General features: G+C 38.1%; 1 protein-coding gene across 1 annotated transcript; it reads right to left on the reverse strand.

Moving 5' to 3' along the window:
- Positions 1–356: 356 nt before the first annotated feature.
- Positions 357–20,739, reverse strand: SFT2D1 (SFT2 domain containing 1). The gene is made up of 8 exons (XM_069852246.1): positions 20,614–20,739; positions 14,451–14,537; positions 11,882–11,964; positions 9,167–9,248; positions 7,260–7,295; positions 6,460–6,518; positions 5,048–5,077; positions 357–3,699 (listed from the first exon to the last, which is right to left on the reverse strand). Exons 1-8 carry the CDS (start codon positions 20,674–20,676, stop codon positions 3,660–3,662), a joined length of 480 nt encoding a protein of 159 aa, XP_069708347.1. The 5' UTR covers positions 20,677–20,739; the 3' UTR covers positions 357–3,659.
- Between the last annotated feature and the right edge of the window lie 277 nt (positions 20,740–21,016).

Raw genomic sequence — 21,016 nt, forward strand, 5'->3', positions numbered from 1 at the left:
GGTCCCATCGAACCTGGCCTTGAACACCTCCAGGGATGGGGCAGCCACAGCTTCCCTTGACGACTTGTGCCAGTGTCTCACCACCCTCATGATGAAGAATTTCCTCCTAATGCCTAGTCTAAATCTTTCCCCTTCCAATTTAAGGCCATCCCCCCCCCTTATCCTATCACTCCATGTCTTCGTAAAATGTCCCTCCCCACGTTTCCTGTAGCCCCTCCAGGTACTGGAAGGTCACTATAAGGTTTCCTCGGAGCCTTCTCTTCTCCAGGCAGAACACCACCAACTCTCAGCCTGTCAGTCCTTCCCATGCTGGTTGTGCCACTGTTAGCAGAATGACAAACACATAACCACACTAGGAGGTTATATGTGGTGCTTTATTTCGAGGCCCCGGGAACCAGGGGTACGCACCCAAATCTGGTTCCAAAGACCGTCACATCGCGTCCGCTTTTTATTCTCTAAAAGTTTCGCAATCTATTGTATATTCAACAGGTTACTTCATTATCTAATACATATGCATAGGTAGGTTACTTCATCGCCTTATTGCGACATCAGTCTCTATTGCGCCTGCGTAGCCCCCTCTGGTGGTCGTCCTGATGAAGTAAGTAGTCTTCCTCAGATGAAGTAAGTAGTCTTCCTCGCATTGTCTTTATTACATCTTGTTCTTTTGGCAAACTCGTCGGTTTTTCTTGGCTGGACCCGCACTTATCTCCACTTGACCGCTCAGGTATATTTTTCTTGCCTCTTGAAACCTATTCTTCTGTCCTTCACAAGATTTATGATGGTCTTTTGGCTGCTGCAGGTGTATGTTCTACTTGGGTAGGGTAGCTAGTACGTACTTTTCCTAAGCATACCTGGATCTTATTTGTTACATGAGGTCCTTTGAGCAAGTATCTCGGGTCTGTTGCTAGGATACGTTAAGAATCAACAGAATCATGAAATTTTACATTCAGTCTTAGTTCCTGATTAGTCGATGATCAGTGTTTTATCCTACTTTAAGTGTAACTTTCCTAGCACCACCACCACTCCCCCCACATCTCCCACCCGGCCCACGGCAGAGCTGAAGGAAAGCAAGGACAGGATCGTGCCCCCAAAGGCAGGCAGACTCCCAATTCCTCCCGAAGCCCTCAAGTGTCCGAGTGTGAAAGGGCAGCCTCTTACTTTTATGTTACACGGGCACCCTCTTCAAGACATTAACGATAGTTTGAGCTCTGTGACTGCTTGAATTGCCGTGAATAATAATAAGAAGACAGGGCAAGAGCGCCATCACCCACCATTGTCCAAAAGCTTCCTGAATATTGTCAGGCTTGGCACCATGACCACTTCCCTAGGAAGTGTGTTCCAGTGCTCTACCACCCTTCTGAGTGAAGAACCTTATCCTAATATCCATCCTAAACCTCCCCTGGCACATCTTCCTGCCATGCCCTCAGGTCCTAATGAAGAACCTAGCCCAGAGATCCTCCTTCCTAGCTTGAACTCCTTCTGTGACTGAGGCACAGCACTTCGTGGTTTGTTGGGTTTTTTTTTGTTTTGTTTCTTTTTTTTTTGGGGGTTTTTTTTTTTTTTTTTGGAGGAGGGCAGCCAGTCATTTCTAACTTTTAAAGTACTCTGAACAATAACAGAGGTTAATGGTAGTAATAAAGTAAGCATGTATTTCCTTATGAATCCAAAATAAATACCACTCAAAAATTTTGTCTAAAAAGTCATGGCACTTACATAGATTTTACATCAAAGTACTGTTTTAATTACAGCACCAGCATTTTACGAAAAGATGAGTAAGATGTATGCAATCCACAGGGATACAGGTCTCCATGTCTATGGTTTCACACTGTCATAAAAAGGTATCATACAATAAGGATGCATCAATGGGGAACTTTTGGAATATTCATATGCAGCAAACAAAGAGGATGTGAAGGAGCAAAAGTACCAATGAAAGAACATGCTCTGTATGCAGATGAATAAGTAAGTGTTCAGAAGAGAAAAACAGATAAGACAGTACATGGCATCACAGACCTAAGCGCATATGAAAGCATACTCGTACATAGAATTTCTGGACTTAGTTCTTGAACCCATTCTATTCTGGTAACTGACGAGTGTTAATTTTATTATTTACCATAGGTTACAGTGAATGTGATCATGTTCCAAATCTGTTAGTTGATGGGCAAAACAAACTCTGGAGCAAACAGATGCAAACAATGCAATTTGACAACTAAAAAGGAACTGCAAATTCACTCAAGGGTCCACCAGCACCCTCAGGCTGTGACAGGCAGAGCTGGAGAGGCTGTCACTCCGCCACACAGCACCAGCAAGCCCAAGAGCCTGCTGCAGGGTCAGGACTACCTGGTCCTACATCACCACTAGGAAGGATGACTCACTGGCAATTTATTGGTACTAACTCATTAAAAGGTGTGACTTGGTTGGCAGTTTAGCTGCAAAATCATGCAATCACCCTTTATACAGCTTCCCCAAAAGATGCTGTGCAACATACACTGAGATTTAACAGGAGCGTACCACAATTCATTTCTTTAGCCTGAAACCTTAACACCAGAAGACTGGGGAGGTGCCAACTCCTGACAGTGCAACTCACACCTTCTCAAATCCATTCCTTCTTCTATTTGTGGATTAGCAGAAAAAAATAATCCAAAACAGCTGGAGTTTAGAACACAGGTGATAAAGCACATCTGTCCTGTTCTAAAAAGAACCTCCTGTTAGCCAAACACTAAAGATTTAACTTTGCTCCTTAATAATAAATAGCTCTTAGTTTCAAAGCTAGAAATGAGAACATCACCTTGAAGCTAGTCCAAGTATTAGATCAATTAAGTCAGAATGAACAATTTGTCTAAAAACTAACACAAAAAAGCTTTTACATTGCTTCTGCAAACCTAATCAGCAAATCTGGATATATGCATATCACACCTTTCATTATATTTTCATATTTATGCAGATAAACAGCAGATTCCTAAATGAATAAAAAATAGTTTAGGCATCTTTAAAATGAATTTATTTCACAAATCTCATTGATACATTAGCCATAAGTTCTTTTAGTAAAAAGTATTTAAGTATGAAAGTAAATTAAAAATCATTTAAAACATAGCTTTTTAATAAAATCCAACAAGCTTTAAACAGACTTTTCACATATTTTCATTAAGCTTTTTCCATAAGGCACATTTATAGACATTTCAAAGGACATTTCAAAGTTAATTATAACTTACCAAATCTTTACAACGTTTATAAAACTCTGTCTTTGGAAAAGCATACAATGAATAACATACAAACACAAGTGGCACATTGCAAATTTTAGGCAGAACTGTAAATGAAATCTTTACGCATACTTCCCAGCTCTTAGTGTCTTGCCTCCACTGGGGAATAAACTATTACTGCATGCAAGGTAGTTTTATGACTACTTTGCACAACATATTTACATGTACTTTTTTTGTTAAAAAAAAAAAAAAGCCTGAAAGTTCCAAGGTAAACAAACTGTTCACCAATTTTTTCTTAAAATTGTTTCTAGTAAAAATTATTTAAAACCCCAAATGCAAAAGGCAAGGAAAATACTAAACTGTTACTGGATATTTCATGAATGGAAAAGTACAGTTTTCCAAGCAAAATTCACAGAGGAATAAAGTTGGCTTTTAAAGTGTACAGTGGTTCTTGGTTTTCATTTACCCTAGACAGGATGAGAAGCATTTAATCACAGCATCCCTTTAAAAAGGAGAGAGAAAAAAAAAAGTCAGTTACGATAAGTTATTTTCTTCATTATTACCAACCATTATGTATTTTATGTATTTAAAACTAAAAATATTACATAAAGAGATAAATCAATAGTTCATCAAATTCAGGACCTCTTAGCAGCCATCAATATGTTGAATACACCTACAGCACCAGTTAAAGCAAAGGCTCAAGCCCACTCCAAAGCCCAGGTCTGCCCATATCCTCTAAGTTTCCACTCAAGCACATGCTACAATGCAGACACAGTGTTAACAATTGTTCTGCAGCACTCTTGGTGGCTTAGCACACACAGGTCAAAGCCTCATTTTGCAAAGGCTGACAAGCAAGGGCAGGGCAGAGGAGCAGACAGTTGGCAAAGCACAGGGGCTCTGAGTCCAAGCCACATTTAAGTTAGACCCTCAGGCCATAGGGGGAAAAAAAAAAAGCCCCAGCTGAAAGGTTTAAGGTGTATGTAATAACAACACAGAATGAATGGCTTAAACCATTTAACATGGTTTATATCAGAGTTTCTGTAAGAAAGTCAGCCTGTGCAAGAAACTTAAGATAGAATTCCACATAAGCAAATAACTCAACAATCCCCAAAGAAATCACTGCATTACTAAAAACAGCCTGTGTAAATTAAGTTCTTTGGCTCATAAAATCTAAGACAAATAAAACCAAAGAAATTAAGTGAGGCATAGAACCTAATATTTTTCTGACTAGAACTTAAAGTGCTATTGGTAGGGAAGAAAATACCAGTGACCAACTGAAAGATCATACTGCATTTTATGTGAAGCATTATAAAAAAAGTAGATTCTTCGGTTTGTGTACTTGCATGTTTTCACTCTGTGTGTTTGGCTAGCTTTCATTCCCTTTCTGTACACACAAAAGTGAAAGGAGAAAGTTTGTCAAAATGAAAATGAAGATGAAGCATTGCCTTCACCCCTCCTAAAAATGATGGAGGAATTCAGAAATAGACTTAGCAGCTGAAATTATGCTTGCTTGATTGCTTTTAACTAACACCTCAGATCTGTAAGATGTATTTAATGTAAGTACTGGGGAAGTCACTATTGCATCAATACATTTTAAAATCCCCAGAGATTTAAACAAAACCTAAATTTATTTTCCAGTATGAAAACTAAAATAACAGTTAAAGAGAATTACTAAGCACTTCACTTGTAACTAAAAATTGTATGAGACTTTGAGTTCAGCTTTGTCAATTTCTAAAAATTAAAAGGAAAGGACAGACGTTATGTCTTTTTCACATACTGACTTCAAAAACTTCTTCCCCCTCCCTAGCATAAAGATAACTGACTTTTAAGATGGAATTACGCACACTCACCTCGCATAAGGAATATATGACAGACTATACCTGAACAGAAAAAAATGAAAAAAGTGTATTTGACAGAGTGTTCGCATCTCTCCTAGAATCCTATTATTTCACCTCAGTTCATCATTAATAAAAGCAACCTGTTGTAACAAAACTTGAAACAGGATTACCTACTCAATTTAATGCTTGACTAAAGGAAAAAAAAAAGCACACTTTGACAAGAATAAAATGTACTGCCAAGGATTTTCTGGTTTAGTTTTTCCTTCTGTGTAGTTTCTTTAATATAGTTCATTACTTCTATTGCACATAAACTTAAAAAAGCAGATTTACTATCATCAGATTCAAAAGGAATGGAGATTTCTGGGAAAATTGTATTCAAGATGATAGAGACAACTTTTCCCAGTTTAAAAGACAAATATATACATCTAATCATATTTTTCATATAGTCCTAAATAAAGATATATGCTGTAGTATGAATAACATGCCCGTAACTGTGACACACATACAGCTGATTCTATCGTCCTCTGAAACTCGCTCCTCGCAAGCCACCAAGCTGTTTGTGCTCAGGCCAAGCCTCATCAAGCTCTAGGATGCTTAAACATGAAACTGCTCTAAACATGTAGAACATAGTTTGAGTCAGCAGCCTCCCCTCTATCTAATATCAAGCACTTACCTGGGCCCAGCACGATGCTCAACAGTCCCTATCCCGAACAAATGGTTATTTGCCCTTAGATCCGAGTTCAGTACAGACACTGTGTATTCAGGGCAAGTTCAAACAAGAACTGTGGTCACCTTGGATCACTTAAGAGTTAGTACTAAGTAATTCATCTGGGACAGAGACTTAAGTATGTTCAGTTATATCTCCATAGACAAAATAATAACTTCTGCTAGGCTTGCAAACACTCACCAGCTGTGCTCCCACATTCCAAAGCCTAGCCCTTGAGTGCACCTGGATGGTCGTCACACTACCTGTTGCAATAAGCTTACCCTCTCACATCCACCCACTCTTTCCCCAGTGCTGCTCAATATTCCTGGGACAGGACACATCCTATAAAAATACTTAGTTTCTTCCACTTCAAAAATTAAAATTTAGTTAGAACTCAAAACAAGGAGGAGATGATCAAAGAAGCATACAAACATACAGTTTCTTTCACAACAGAGAAAAGGCATAAGAATTTTTTTGCATATATATTCCTTTCCTAATGCCTCAAATAAGTTCACATATTGCAGAATATACTTAAAATTACCATTTTTGCAAGATAATTGTATATAGATTTTGCTGAAGTTACACAAACTAGCTTAGAAAAACAGATTGAGGCTAGCATTTTGGCACACTTATGTTATGCAAAGTATATATACAGGTTTATAATCATGCTGGTGCAAGGGCAGGAAGAATAAATTAAAATTAATTTTAAGAATCTTACCAGGTCATTGCCAAGAACTGCAATATGCAGAATAACAGTGCCAAACCTTTTTTGTTCCACTAAATAAAAGCAAAGCAAATATTGCAAGTTAGTTCATTGTGCACCAGTCTACACTGTAAACAATTGCAACAGCCTGTTCAGTCAAAAATTTAGTTAACTGACTATGCCTAAATTTCCTTGTTTTAACTTACTACTCCTTTCCACTCAAACAACTTTCCATTCATTTTGTCTGTCACTCCATTACCACCATGCTATGAAAATCTCTAGATTTGAAAACTAAATAACAGTGATGCTAATACTTCCACTTTCAGTCATGATACTGTACTTCTGCAAATACGGAAGTTCACTTCAGCCACATATTCACTTGCATGGAACATCATTATAGCAGTTTTTTTTCAGTCAAATGCCTGAAATTACTTGTTCTGCTCTCTTCCTTTGTCTTAATCAGGTAAATATAATGTACCCATGGCTCCTATGTATCCTCTGATATTCTCTGACATAAGGACACATTACTAAGAGATAAGTATATTTTTAACTTGCTTTTTTTAATACTTAGTCTGCAGACGGTATCCGAAACTCTGGATTTTGTATTCTCATCTATGTCCCATGCAGGTGGAAGGGTGCATTTGCTTTGTAGCCAGCAGGCTCATCAGTCTACCTAAACTCAACTGCAGTTGAAAACAAATACCACACACACAAGCTCATCTTTCCTCTACAGCTGAGCCAAATGTTAAAGCTGTAATACAATTAAAGTAACTAAGCTAGATTGCTCTTTAGAGAAACAATGTATTCTCACTTACCCAGAATACAGCACACAGAGTCAATGCTAGGCAAAGCTGCAGGGAAATGAAAGGAGAGACAAAGAAAACAAAAGGATGAATACTCAACAAACCAAATACAGTAACTGTTTTCAGGTTTTCAATGTGTAAGCAGCAGTTTCAGAACCAACTCATGATAAAAGCATGAACCAAATGTTGTCACACAGTGTCTATATGCTGAAATCCATGTAAAGTGATATTTTCCAAAGAACAGTAGTGTGCTCTGTGGCCAGAAGGGCTAGGACAAGTTGTAGAAGAAAGAGGAGGCAGGAACTGACTTCAGAAACCATGAGGAACATAACCAGGTCTGTGTAGCCTTATCTGATAGGTCTCTTAAGAGGTAGGCTTAGATGATAAAGCTTGCTTGAAAGCAACCAAGTAGTCTGGGAACTGCTACTCTATTATTTCAGTACATAGTATCATTTTGGATGTAGTATTCATAACATTGACATTTGACAAGAAAGGTATGCGCATCACCATGAAAAATCCATTATTAAAAACTTCCATTCACAATCACGGTATTTGGCAAACACAGGCTCTGCTGCTTCTGACAGTGTTTTCTCATTTTCTTACAGTAATGAAAAGCCCACTAGGCAGCAGATGCCTTAGACAGTAAAAAAAAGCTCACATGAAGCTTTATTCTAACTACTTATACACCTCTGATGGAACACTACTACATATGGCTTACTATGCCAAATTAATCACATTTGCCCAAGTTCAACCATCACTTGTAAGTTTTCCACTAAATCTCACCAGACTCCCTCCATTTGTCAATACACATAGTAGAAAACAGAACTCAGAATTTATTTTCACTGAAAAAAAATTGTTAGTATTTCACTGAAAGAAACAAAACTAATGTACTCTTGAAATTTTACAAACATATTTATGATTCCCAAGTTGCCTACAATTCTAGCTTTGTGTTAGGATGGGCAAGAAAACAGTCAAATGTATCGAAAGTTTTCTGAATTCTATAAGTTTTCCAGTTGTTTTCTGTATTAACTGAAATTTTCCATCCTAACGATCTTAGCTTTCACTCAATGTTCCTGTTCCCTATTAGATGAGAGCTTTTATTCTGTCTTTTCCTAACCTTGTTGGTAGTTTCTCTGCAAATTTAGATAGCTAGATCTGTGACTTCTTTATCCACATCAGCTGTAATCAACTAGAAAAGAAAGTTATATACTAGAATAGGACAGCCAGCTACATTTTAAAAAAAAGCTGAAACAAATCAGAAGGAACAAGACAGCAAGGAAGTACAAAACAGAGAAGCAGCAGGGGCAGAAAGTTGCTTTTAATATAGAATTATGGGACAGGAATTCCGAGATTCGGGGTGGAGTCATTATTTCCATCCTGGAAGAAGAAATTATGCTTATGGAGGTAAAGTAGCTAAGGACCTCACAATGGAGAAGTGTGAAGCTGAACAAGTGGCTCCCCAGACACTGGAGAGAGAAATTAATTTTCTCCATTGCTTGAAAGCACTGAACCACTAAATTATACAAACAGAGCTGCAGCCAACAAACAACTGTGAAGCTAGACTGTGACCACTGACTTTTCACAGTAGCTGGAAAGTATCTTTAGCCCTGTTCTTGAAGAAATTGTTGCAGAGAATAGATTAATCAATCTAATATTAGTATTTAGTAAGAAATATTTCTAAAGATAATTTTACTCCAGATGACTAATAAAAAAAAAAAATCTTAAGCAACAAAACCACAGGCTCATAGAAAGTAGTTAGTTAATTCTTACGATACAGTGAGCAAATCCGCTTGATCATTGTTACTCAATACAAAGAAGAGGTAGATTGAGAAATAACTTCCCTTTAGGAAAGCCTCAAATTTAGCTCTGAGGCTAGAGGAAAAAGTTTTAGCAGAAAGAAGTAACAATAGTATACTTACCAACATCATAACTGTAGCTAATAATCTTTTTGGCTCAAACATTGCTTTCAGTTGCTTCAGAGGCCCCATCAGGAAACATGTACTAATAGCAGGGGAAAAACCCAAAACAAGTGGTAAATCACTTTAAAATAAAAATTTGTAAAAGACAATAGGTAATTAACCAGTTTTCCAACACTTAGGTGACTATAAAGTCTTTTAAAAAAGCTTTTATAGTGTTTACCAGAGACCCACTAGAATAAAAGGTGAAATACTTCATGAATTTAGACATGGAAACAGGTTATGTATTGAGTCATCCTCGGTCATGAAATTCTTTCTGTAACATTACAACTTATACCAGAGGGTTGTTAAGTTGGAAGTCTACTGAATTCCAAGTTAAGGTTCTTCCAAGAAATGACTTACCAAAAGAACGCAGAGAATACAAAGACTGATCTTCTGTAAAAAAAATTCTGTTTAACAGTAAACTTCTTACCCAGGTAGTGAGGAAGTAGCTACAATCAACATTACAGGGTAACTCTAACTCTCTGCCCAAAGTCAACAAGCAAAAAAAAAGGAGGAAAAAGCTCAGCAGTTTGTATTAAATCCTCCTGCTTTCTTCTACTCTGTATTTAACTAAAAAGGAGAAGGAAAAGCATCAGCAATACTGTGCTATACCTGTGCATGCAAAAAAAGGTGATATGAACAACAAATTCATAACCATAAGAGTAATTATCTGTCTTCAAATATTGTGAGAGTCTCTCACTCTTCCTTCCCTGTCATTCAAGCCATTCTGCTTCACAGAAAATGCAAAAATTTAGTGCTTATAGCCTTGTGTTGGTCTGAATGCTTTATTACAGAGTAAGAAACCTAGCTTAACACCTTTTCTAGCTAATATTTATTTACATGAAATGAAACAACTAGTAGTGGGGAAGAGCTTAGTAGAGTTCCCTCCTGAAACCAGTCATAAACCTGGTGAGGAACACATCTCAGATAGAAAAAACAGGAGAATTCACATCCCAAGCAGTAAACTGAACCTACTGTCTCCAGATGTTCCCCTGCCAGCAACTCTGTGTATATATCTGCCTTCTCTTCACTCTTTTTTTGTCTTAAGTTGTGCAGACAGATCTTTAAAGTCGATATTAAACATCCAAAAATATTTTCTTAATTCAATAGACAATATTTAATAGATAATTCGATAGAAAAATATGTTTTAAATTCACTGCAATCCAAACTAACTTTTTCCTCAGTATTTTCTGCTCTTGGCTGCCGAGTCATAAAATTAGGGAGGAAAAAGGCTAAGGGAAAAAGATTCTAGAGGTCCACAACTTACACAGCATATTTCTCATATACAATTCATTCTGTAGGAGATAAACTAACCATCTCAGAGGAGAATCAAATAAGCACTATTGTTTTCTTGTTTGTGGCTAGAAAATTCAGTAAAACCAGGACAGACCAGAATGTTTACTGAAAGTGTGAACTGCATACTATTTAGACAGACTTGGAAACAAACCGGAAATATCTTTGTCAATTTGGGATTTTATTATAATTTCCTACTGTTCGTAGAACACAGTTGCCTGTTGTTTATATCTAAAAAGACTACTGACAGGGAAGAGGCCTTCTTTTTACTTCTAATTTTAATTGGAGTCCACACTAAAGATTTTCAGCATTCTCCATATCAGTCTGTATAGGCTTTCCTATTAGTTCACTGATAATTAGACTTGCTTAGTATCAAGTTTCTAAAATATTAATTTAAAGCAGTGAAAAACACACAAAATATACTAGATAAACAAAAAAACAAACCAACAAACAATAAAGAAAAAGGTACTGGAGAGAGGGGGAAATACTCAGTTTTGCCTTCCTCTAATATTAATTTTTTGTCTTGTTTTAGTAGGGCGTGGAATAATTATACAAATGAGACACTCAATTCCTGTATAAGCACCTTTGTCCCCTAACAAATTTGTTGAGGAAGAACAGTACACCATCACATTTTGCACATTAGTGGTGCACTGCAAGAGTTTTAACAGACTAACAATGCTTTGACTCCAGTGACTTGACTAAAATCACTGAGTCCGAGAAAGTCAAGAGCAGACTCCATGACTGATAAGTCCCATGGCCACGCTTCAACTATGCTAAGATAGTAAGGAGGACAAATAGAAATTGAAAATACTTCATTGACATTAAGTTGATTCTTCCAGCTCCTTCAAACAGTGAAAGAGTTTCAGACCCTCAGAAGTCCCCCCTGCAAATATTTTAAGACTAATTGCTACAGGGAACACCACAAAGAAACAAGCGCAGAGTTTAAAATACATGGTGAACAATTTTTAGATTCTACTGGCCATACAGTGAAAATGAGGATTTCACGAATCTCTCCTTTTTCAAAGGGTTTTCCTAGAAACAGGATGATCTCTCTGTTAAAAACAAAAGCTTCTTCCAGTAACAAAGCATCCACACAGATGAGTTTGCCTCTGAAATTGATGTACCTCATGCTTCAGATAGCAGTTTTAATGTGTCTACAAAATAATCATGTAAAACGTTACAATTGGGCCATAACAAGTGAATAACTACTGTTCACTGATTACTAATCTTAAATATGTTAAGGCAAACAAAATGTTACTAGCATTTCAATATGAAAACAATGTTGTTTATACACTACATAGACAGCATTTTAGAGTAAAAGCACATAGAAATACAGGTAAAAAGTAGGATACTTTTCTAATAATGAAAATTAAAAGATAGTACCTGGCTAATGCAGCAATATTTCCCAGCGTGTAAAACAATGCAAAAAGCTTGATCCCTTTCGGGAGCCATAGCAATGCTGTTCCCTATAAAAGATAGGTTATTTGTACAGGGGGTTTTATTGGGTAATTGAATTTATTTACATTATATAGTCCAGAAACATATTTTCAGACCATGAAGTGTGTCATTCTAATATACACTAGCAGAGTATACTGTTCTCAGATTTGTAGCAGTCAATATCCAGCATACTTCTATTGCCACCTACTGGCAATAATGTATTCATTTACTACATTTCACAATTTTTACAACTAGGCATTGCTTATTTATATTGTTTATAACATCTACTCATACTGTTTATATTCTATATATGGCACTTTCAGTTTTGTTACTGTTCCCCACTATACACCACACACCTCTGCACACAAAGGAAAATGTCATAAAGCCATCCAACTTTCTCTTCCATATAACCGTCTGGACTCTCAGTCTAGATATGCATTAAGGTTGAATAGAAACACATCAGAACTTTTACTTCCAGACATCTATTTCCACTAAACACAAGAACCTCCAAATCCTTCTGCTAATCACAGTCCCTATGATGGCCAGGGAAAAGCAGATTCTAATTTACAAGCAAAAAAAGAGGGTTTTTTTAGTTTGGGTTTTCAACACTTTTTTTTTTTAAGGTGTGATGTGGACACTATATCTTGCTAAGAAAAAAAAAAAAAGCTCTACTATACTCTACCCAATTGCAATTTCTGTGGGAGTCCATGATGTCAGTTTGCACAGACCACAGTACAAGCAATCATGGAACACTGCAGGAGAAGAGTGTAATTACACTCTGCAAGAAAAGCCTACAGACATGTTGCGAAGACTAGAATATACAACTTTGGCTAGCCAAGAACATAATAAATATACCAAATAGTTCATAGTCTGAGAAAGAAGGTAGAGATGCCAGCTCTCAGATTCACATGGCAAAGCTTAGCTAGGAAGCTGCCTTCAAACTCTCCAAGATACGAGATCCACGAATACATGAGCAGATTTTTTACTCTTATCTATCAAGCTCAAAGAAATTTTAGGAAACCAAGTTCCTAAAGCATTTTATCTGCTGTTTTATAGTTTCACACCACATGATATAGAATAGGCACAGAGATTAAACACTAAAAAAAATAGCAGCAAAAAATGTGATGTTAACCTATCCAGAAATAGGTATGCACTAACATTTGTGATTATACCAGTTAAATGTTACTTATAAAATCAAATATGGAAGGGGAAATGGATTCAACCAATAATGATTAAGCAACCCTAAAAAAAGGGATATTCCAATCTCAGTCTTGAGCTCCATCCCCAGAACTTACCCCTTCTATAACACAAGTATCTGGCCAGAATTTGTGTCTCTGTACTTGGCATAGATACAAATATCCAATTCCTTCATTGAACTGACTACCGCTTAAATGAGACCTCTCATAGGTAAGACAAACAATTGTTCTGGTTTACCGCTGGGTCTCAGGGAATCTAACAAACAACCAGTTTTGATAAGGAATCAGAAGCTTTCACCCACAGGAGAATCCAGCAAGCTGCTATGTCTAAATTAGTCCCTCAAACAATCAATAGGTTGCTCCTCAACAGCTGCTTCTTTCTATCACTACATTAAGTCTCCTTGGTTTAAAAACTCTTCATGGTAAATGAGAGAGCAGCAACCCATTTAAATGGCAAAACCAGAAACTAATGCACACAGGACAAGCTTGGGCATCACACTACCAGAAGGCATTGTAAGTCAAGCCAATCTGCCTGATGACTCTCCACAAAAACTGCAAATGTCATCCCGATAGATTATCCATAGACTGATGACTGGCTTACGTTGAAAGTCATGCTGTGTGAAGAACGTACACCCTACCTCACAATAAAAAAAAAAAAAAAGAAAGAAAAAACACAAAACCAGCACTCTGGATACCCATCCAACATTATTTTGTTATTTGACTTGTTTCTGAGACTTCCATGCAGATAAAGAACTGTTTTGTATTGCAAGTTACCCATATCAGATTTTGATAGACACAATCAATTAATGGTTCTCAACTTTAAACTGCAGGCTTAAGCCTCCTGACAACATGTCAAGTCAAAGAATGAACAAAGATCTTGCAGTTAGCAAATAAAATAGGAGTGCAGCAGGTTTTTCAAGTGTCAATGTGCTACCACAGCCACCACCTATTGATTTGTGAGTGCAACAGGTTACACCTGTGGTTTCTTCAGCCTTTAAAAATCTTTCAAGCCCCCCTCTCCTTTTCCCTTTTTATTGGGGACAATAAAAATAAGATGAGTACACATTAAGTTTTCTAGTACATCACTGACAAATCTAAACTAAAAAATAGCATATTTTATCAGTGTTCAAACCTTCCAGTAAGAAATTTTATTACACTACAATAAAAATGTCCTCTGCTGTGAATGGCAGAAAGACATCGAAAATCATAACTTACATAACAACAGTCCCTACATGCTAATTATACAGTTAATGTCAAGTTAGACTTATGGTTATAAAATTTAGGTTAGAAGATAAAGCAAATGGAATCGCTTTACTTACAAGAATAGAACAGACAATGCCAGCAACAAAGCATATGGCAAACCATCTGACTCGAGTACCAAAGCTGAGTGTTGAGGCATCAAAGACCTTAACAGGAAAAGAGGGGGGAGAAAAAAGGATATCAAAACTCCAGTTTTGAACAATTAAAAGGTCATTTGTTTTCTTTAAGTACTTAATTTCAAACAAAATAAATTTTTTTAGTCAGAAGCAATTATTTTACCTTGCTTAACAGTTGCTTGTGTATGAACTATTTCAGTTTAAGAAATTATATAAGCAATCTGGAAACATATCTCCAAAACAAAGACAAAACCTGTGAAGGTATATCCCAAAACTCAAGCAACACTGCTCCGCCTTCAAACAGACCTTCTTTTCACCATACAACAGGAATTCAATATTCTCACAATTGTACCAACACAGATGAATGGACCTTCTAGGTATCTGCAGATGAACATACCTATTTGTGCAGTACTGTATGTTCCTATAGGCATTACTACCTTTTCCTGTTACTAGTCAGAAGTATCTACTGCAAGCATTATGATTCCACTTCAATTACTGTTCCTTACAGGGTGAAGGTGTAGGCAGATTAACACAGTTTATCTCACCAGACAGCTAACTTGCCAAAAAGGGTAATTTTAGCTCCTGCTTCTCCAGCGTTACTCCAGAACCTGTAAGAGCTGAGTGAGCTAATACAACTCACAAAGTGGGAAAAGAACTAGTGTTCCTTCTATTCTGAAGACTTAGTCCTGTGCTAGAGTAATGAGTCAAACCAGCTCAGCAAGATGTCAGAAAAGCAGCAGGGCCGATATAAGGAAAGAGGTAGGGCCACACAACTGGCAGAACAGTCCCTTTCAGCAGAAGTGACAGGTGTGATATACTCAGGTCATCTCCCCCACCCATGCTGTAAGAACAATGTGTTTCAGTTTACTTCAGGTCATTAAAACCAAATGCACTTTCTATTCTAAAATGGTCTGTTAAGTGTTGTTTCAGCTTACATAAAATGACTACAGTGTATTTTCAATCAAGTATTAATAATTAAATAAAAAAGTTAAGGCTTCCCCAACAAGACTGACATTTCTCCTATTCTTTTGAGAAGTTTCTCTTTCAGGTAGTGGTTAAATGAATGAATGAATGAAATGTGGTTACTGTTTAGAATGATTTAACTGCTGTACAAATGAAGAATCCACACCTAGTATAGTAAGAAAGGGCCACATAAAAGTACACATTTATGTGTTGTGATCAATCAGCATCTGAACGTATGTCAACAAGCAATAGCTTGGAATACTTTCTTCTTACAAAAAAAGTGCTAATCTTATTTAATCCAATTAAATAATTTTAATATTTACTTAAGAAGGCAGACCACAATACTAAAAATAATATTTTACACTTGCATACTGTCTGAGCAGACACAGAGCTGGGATACGATATTGTTCTGAATTTTCTTTCCCTTTTTCTGCATTCAGCAGTTAAGACAGAAGTTCCCAAACATCAGAAGTTGCATCTTACCTTGTGAGGTCCAACTCTTTATCCTTATGTATGCATTAAAGAAACAGACAAAAACCAGTAACTGAAAGTGGGTTCAGCATTTGAAATCATATTTGATAATCATATTCCTGAATGTCTATACATGTCTGAAGTACAGGCAAGACATAAGTGAGGATATCAATTTGAATCACACTTTTAGTTATACCTGTTCACACAACTAATCACATGTATACACACACACAAGTAAAAATCCTTTCTATCCCTGTTCAGAAATGAAGTGTGGATGGGCTACCACTATCAATACACCTATTTCAGATTGCTGAGAAAACAGGGAAAGCACAAAGGTAAATAGTTTCTTCAGCTGTACCAGGCACACGGCTGCCACTTACTACTATTCTACTTCCAGTCTTAGTATCTGATGGTATTCCTAAAACAACTACCATGTAATCTCATTTTTTGTATAAATTTGAAAATAGCTTTATCTTCATGTAAATACCTAACAGTTATTAGGTGGAAAAAAATACCAGCACCATAAATAACTGGAAAACACAAAGGCTCAGAACAAAAAATGCCACAAGATTTAAAATATGATTTTAAAACTAGAGTAATGCAATTTATGGAATTAATTAAAAACTTGAGGTTGGCAATACATGCACGTGAACTTAAGGAAGAGAAGCTGTGACATGAGGGCTGCCAAAGCACCACAATGTAGCATTCGCTGAAATAATGATATTAAATAAATGAATTGGCATTAAAATGAAGGCTGATCCTCCAACCATTCCTGATGCCATCACCATTTATTTTATCAGCCTGAACCTAGTTAATGCAATGTTTTAATCCTCGAAACTGAAGATCTAGCAATGCATTTTCTTAGTACCTGATAGCTAATACTTTTCAGGTTCCACAGAAGCAACCAAACTGGTTACTTTTCAGAGATGTCTGTTTCAGTCCTGTAGTGAAGCATCTTGCTGCAGACATTGTGTGACAGGTACATAGTTCCACTACTTAAAATAAACTTAAGTTTGTGCTAAAATGCCAAGCTACAATATGTAAAAGCTGAGAACCTGCCTATTCTGGTGTATGTTCTGCAGGAGCAGTGATTTCTAGAAGATGGGCTGTGAGACAACATGAAATAACAGCTGAGTTTTAAACTTACATGCAGAGACTGAACCGGAAGCCTAAAAAAAAGTTAGTAAGTCTAAGCTGCCTTTGCAACAAAAGTAGGAAACAACGGAAGGGTAATTAGTAATTCTTTTATAGTCTGACATAAGCTGTACAGCTAATCCTAGATATCAGATAAAAAGATCTAGCATTACGTTCTACAGTATTTGCATTAGCAGAAGCCTTTACTTAGGAGACTGAAAATAACGCCATGCAAATTTCACATCTGCGGAAAGAAGAACTGTGCAGTGGTGGCAGCAAGGTAGCTTCTGTAAAATATACCTTTCTTGCTATACCACTTATCAGCTTGTTTCTAAGTAATAAAAAGAAACAGAAATCAACAAATAAAGCTTAACTATAGAAAACTACAGGGTTCTAACTCCAAAATCCTGGGTAAGAAGCAAAAAATTTTTATTCACAGTATATTCAAAGAAAATGTCACATCAAAGAAACGATCAAGACATCCAGAAATCAAGAGGAAACCTCAAGTGAAATTGGAATCTAGAAGGCAGACTTCTTGAAACATACACAACAGTCTTGCAATAGTCTAATAGCTGAAGTTGCAAGCAACAGATAACGGTCTCTTTGAAGAACAGCTTGCTATAGACACCCAATAAATCCTATGAATGATAATCTGCAAGGCTGACTTTGCTCCAAAACATTTCTTGTGTTTTTGGATATCTCCTTAAGCTCCTCTGACATTAACTGTCTTATAAAAGTTTTCCATACGGGAAGCAAAATTTAGCAGCACTTTCTTTTACAGGTTTTAAGAAAGATTCTAAGTTAATGGTCACAGCTCTTCTTAATAGTAAATTCAAGAATATGCAAGTTAACACAAAACTCAATTTCAAAGAAACACTGAATACACTTGCAGAACTGAGTTCCTAAGCAATATTTTAAAGAATCTTGAAAAAGATATATTTTTACCCTTCCCTTACAGGCTTTCTTATATGTATTTCTATCAACACTTAAAAGTAAAAGAAATTCGAATATCTGGTCTACCCCTCCTTGCTAAAATCTGCTTTAAGTAGTTGTCAACTGGCAGCTACTATGAAACTACAGCCAGAAAACAAGCCAATGTGTTAAATGGACAGATTTTTAGACTATTTTTGGTGATGATAAAAATTAAGCAGCATAATACTGCTCTGATATCATTACACTGGTAAATCTCCAATTTATTACTGATTTTTTTGTAATAAATCCCTTTAATTCCTTTTTTAAAATATTTAGAATAAATTACCTAATTGCAGCAAGAGTTTAGAAAGTACAGAAAAAGGCTTCATTGAATTGTCACACAATTGTGTTGCTATATACTTTTCTTCTACTTAACAGGAATTACTGCTGACTTCATGCTAACAGTTCTGCAAAAAAACAAGGAGGAACAGAACACAGAGACATCTATGAACGCAAACCGTATGATTGCTATTACGAAACTACCAGCTATTCCAAAGAGAGGGCCATTGTTTTGAACCCTACACATGATTTAGTTCCAGAAATATAATATAAAACAGATGAAGATTTTACACACAAAATACATATAACCCCCCCACACACACACACTCACCCCTCTTAAAAAGTGTCATTCTCTGCATGGATGCATACACTTTTTTGCTCTATTATACACACTTTAAAAAAGTCAACACCATCCAGCTGTAAAGCTAGAGCTTTAGTGAATGTCACGTGAATTTCCTCGCTAAAAAAAGGCTTCATTTCCAGTATTCTAGAAATACATTGCTACTTCGAGAGAAATCTACAGAGACATCACCAACCTAAACATCTGAGATGGTAGGTATTTATTTACTTTAAAGATGACCTTTCTGGTTCATTTTCAGCATGAAGCCCCTTTGCACTACACCAAAGACATATTTATATGTTTTCTTCTTACATGTACCAGACAGGCTTTAAATATGGGGAGATGTTTTGTATTTGAAGTCTTCTCCAGCTACAGCACCATTACATGTGACAGCAAATCATACACAGCTGAGTTACTGACATTTAACAAACAGCACATTTTTAGCTCTGTTTTCTCCTCAGGATATACACTTCAAATATAAAATTAAATACTTTGGCATTTACCTATCAATTGCTGCCTTAAACATCACAGCACCCAGTAAAAGACAACTGTATGTCACTATCATATACCACGGGTAAAACGGGCCTGGGGATGGCAGATTAATTAATTCTGTTGGAACTGAACTAAGATTAACAGAAACTTAAGTATTTCTTTGATAATCTGTAAAATCAGAAGGTGAAACATTCTTCCCCAGTTGCTGGCAGCCAGCTCTGGTGTGAAAGGGCACAGATGCTACACTGCCTCCAGATTTAATCAGGCATGGACACAGTTTAGCTACTTTGTTGCAAAGAGACCAAGTTCACAAACCTTGTAGGCTAGGAACAACTCAGTGCAAAGACAAGTGAAGCATATCAGCAGCAAGCTGCTGGAACTAACATACACTAAACACAGACACTAACCATACTGAGACTGTGCTGGTCCACCAAGGTTTATTAGCTGCAGCTCAGATCCAAGCCGCTCTACATTCCAGCTGCCTCCGTTATGCTCCAGCATTTTGTAGCAGATAGTAACAAGACACCCCATGTGACCTGCAGTCACAGCAATTAAAAGGGAGCTGATGGTATAAATGGTTCTTTAGATGTAAGCTAAGATCTGCCTCAACCTAGAAGTGAAGTCTCACTAATGCTTGGTGTTCAAGCCCAGAAGGAAAAAAAAAAAACCAAAAAACCACCAAACCCAATCAAACACAAAACTGCCAACAATGAAGATACTGGGGAATGAATGGAAAAATTAAATTGTGTTTGAAGAGTATGGGGCAAAAAAAGGAACGTCGGCAAAATACACAAAAAACTCTCTCTGTCTAGAGGAAGTATTTCATAGTTTTTATAAATGGAGAGATGGAGAAGCAATGTAGAAAGTACCATTTAACGAATTAAGTACTAAGGCCATGCAGGAGGAGGAGTACAGACAAGATCAGGAGACCATGTTATCTCGAGGCAGGACATGGAAAACGAAACTAAAAGACCCCAAACCACCAACACAACAAACAGCTTCGCAGCACACCAAAAATTTGCCAAAACTTTTACTCCCAGGCAAGCTCCCTGGTGCCCACAAACTTCGCCCTTCGCTGTTGGCAGCAGACCCGTCTCCCTCGCTTTCAGACTCGAGCAGGGAAGGGGGCTGACACCGAGGCCGTTGGGGGGGAGGGGGGCGTGGGGGAAGATGTGCCCGCCCGTCTGTCCGTCCCTGGGTCTGTCTGTCTGTCTTTCCGTCCGCTCGTCGCTGTGTCCGTCTATCCGTCCGTCCGCTCGCCGCTGTGTCTGTCTATCTGTCCGCCCGCCCGCCCGTCCCTGTGTAGCCTCCGGGGAGGGAAACGCGCGGAGACAGGGTGCGGGGCTGGGGCAGGGAGGCCTCGGCGACCTCGCGCCGCAGATGGGGGGTGAAGTGCCGCCGCCAGGGCGCCGGTGCGAGCGGAGGGAAGCAGAGCGGGCCTCCCCCGGGCAGTACCTGCGCCGTCAGCCCCTGCTCCTCATCGTCCTGCCCGGTCAGCACCCGCCGCAGCTTCTCCATGCCGCCGCTCGGGCAGGGCCGCGGCCACACTCCCCTCGGGGCCGCGGGCCCGACAGGAAGTGGCGTCCTCGCGCGTCGTAGGCCCCGCTCCCCCGGGAGGGCGGGGTTGGGCGCGAGGCGGGGGCGGTGCGCGCGCGGGGGCGGTTCGAGAAAGGGTCGTGTTGGGGGGGAGCCTGGAGAAGAGAGGGCGGAGAGGAGGCCTTAGGGCGGCCTCCGGTAGCTGAGGGGGCTACAGGAAACCTGGGGAGGGACTGTTCACAAGGGCTTCTGGTGATAGGACATGGGGCGATGGGTGTAAACTGGAGAGGGGCAGATTTGGACTAGACACGAAGAAGAACTA

Source organism: Phaenicophaeus curvirostris, chromosome 2, assembly GCF_032191515.1.
Source record: "Phaenicophaeus curvirostris isolate KB17595 chromosome 2, BPBGC_Pcur_1.0, whole genome shotgun sequence".
Taxonomy (NCBI): Eukaryota; Metazoa; Chordata; class Aves; order Cuculiformes; family Cuculidae; genus Phaenicophaeus; species Phaenicophaeus curvirostris.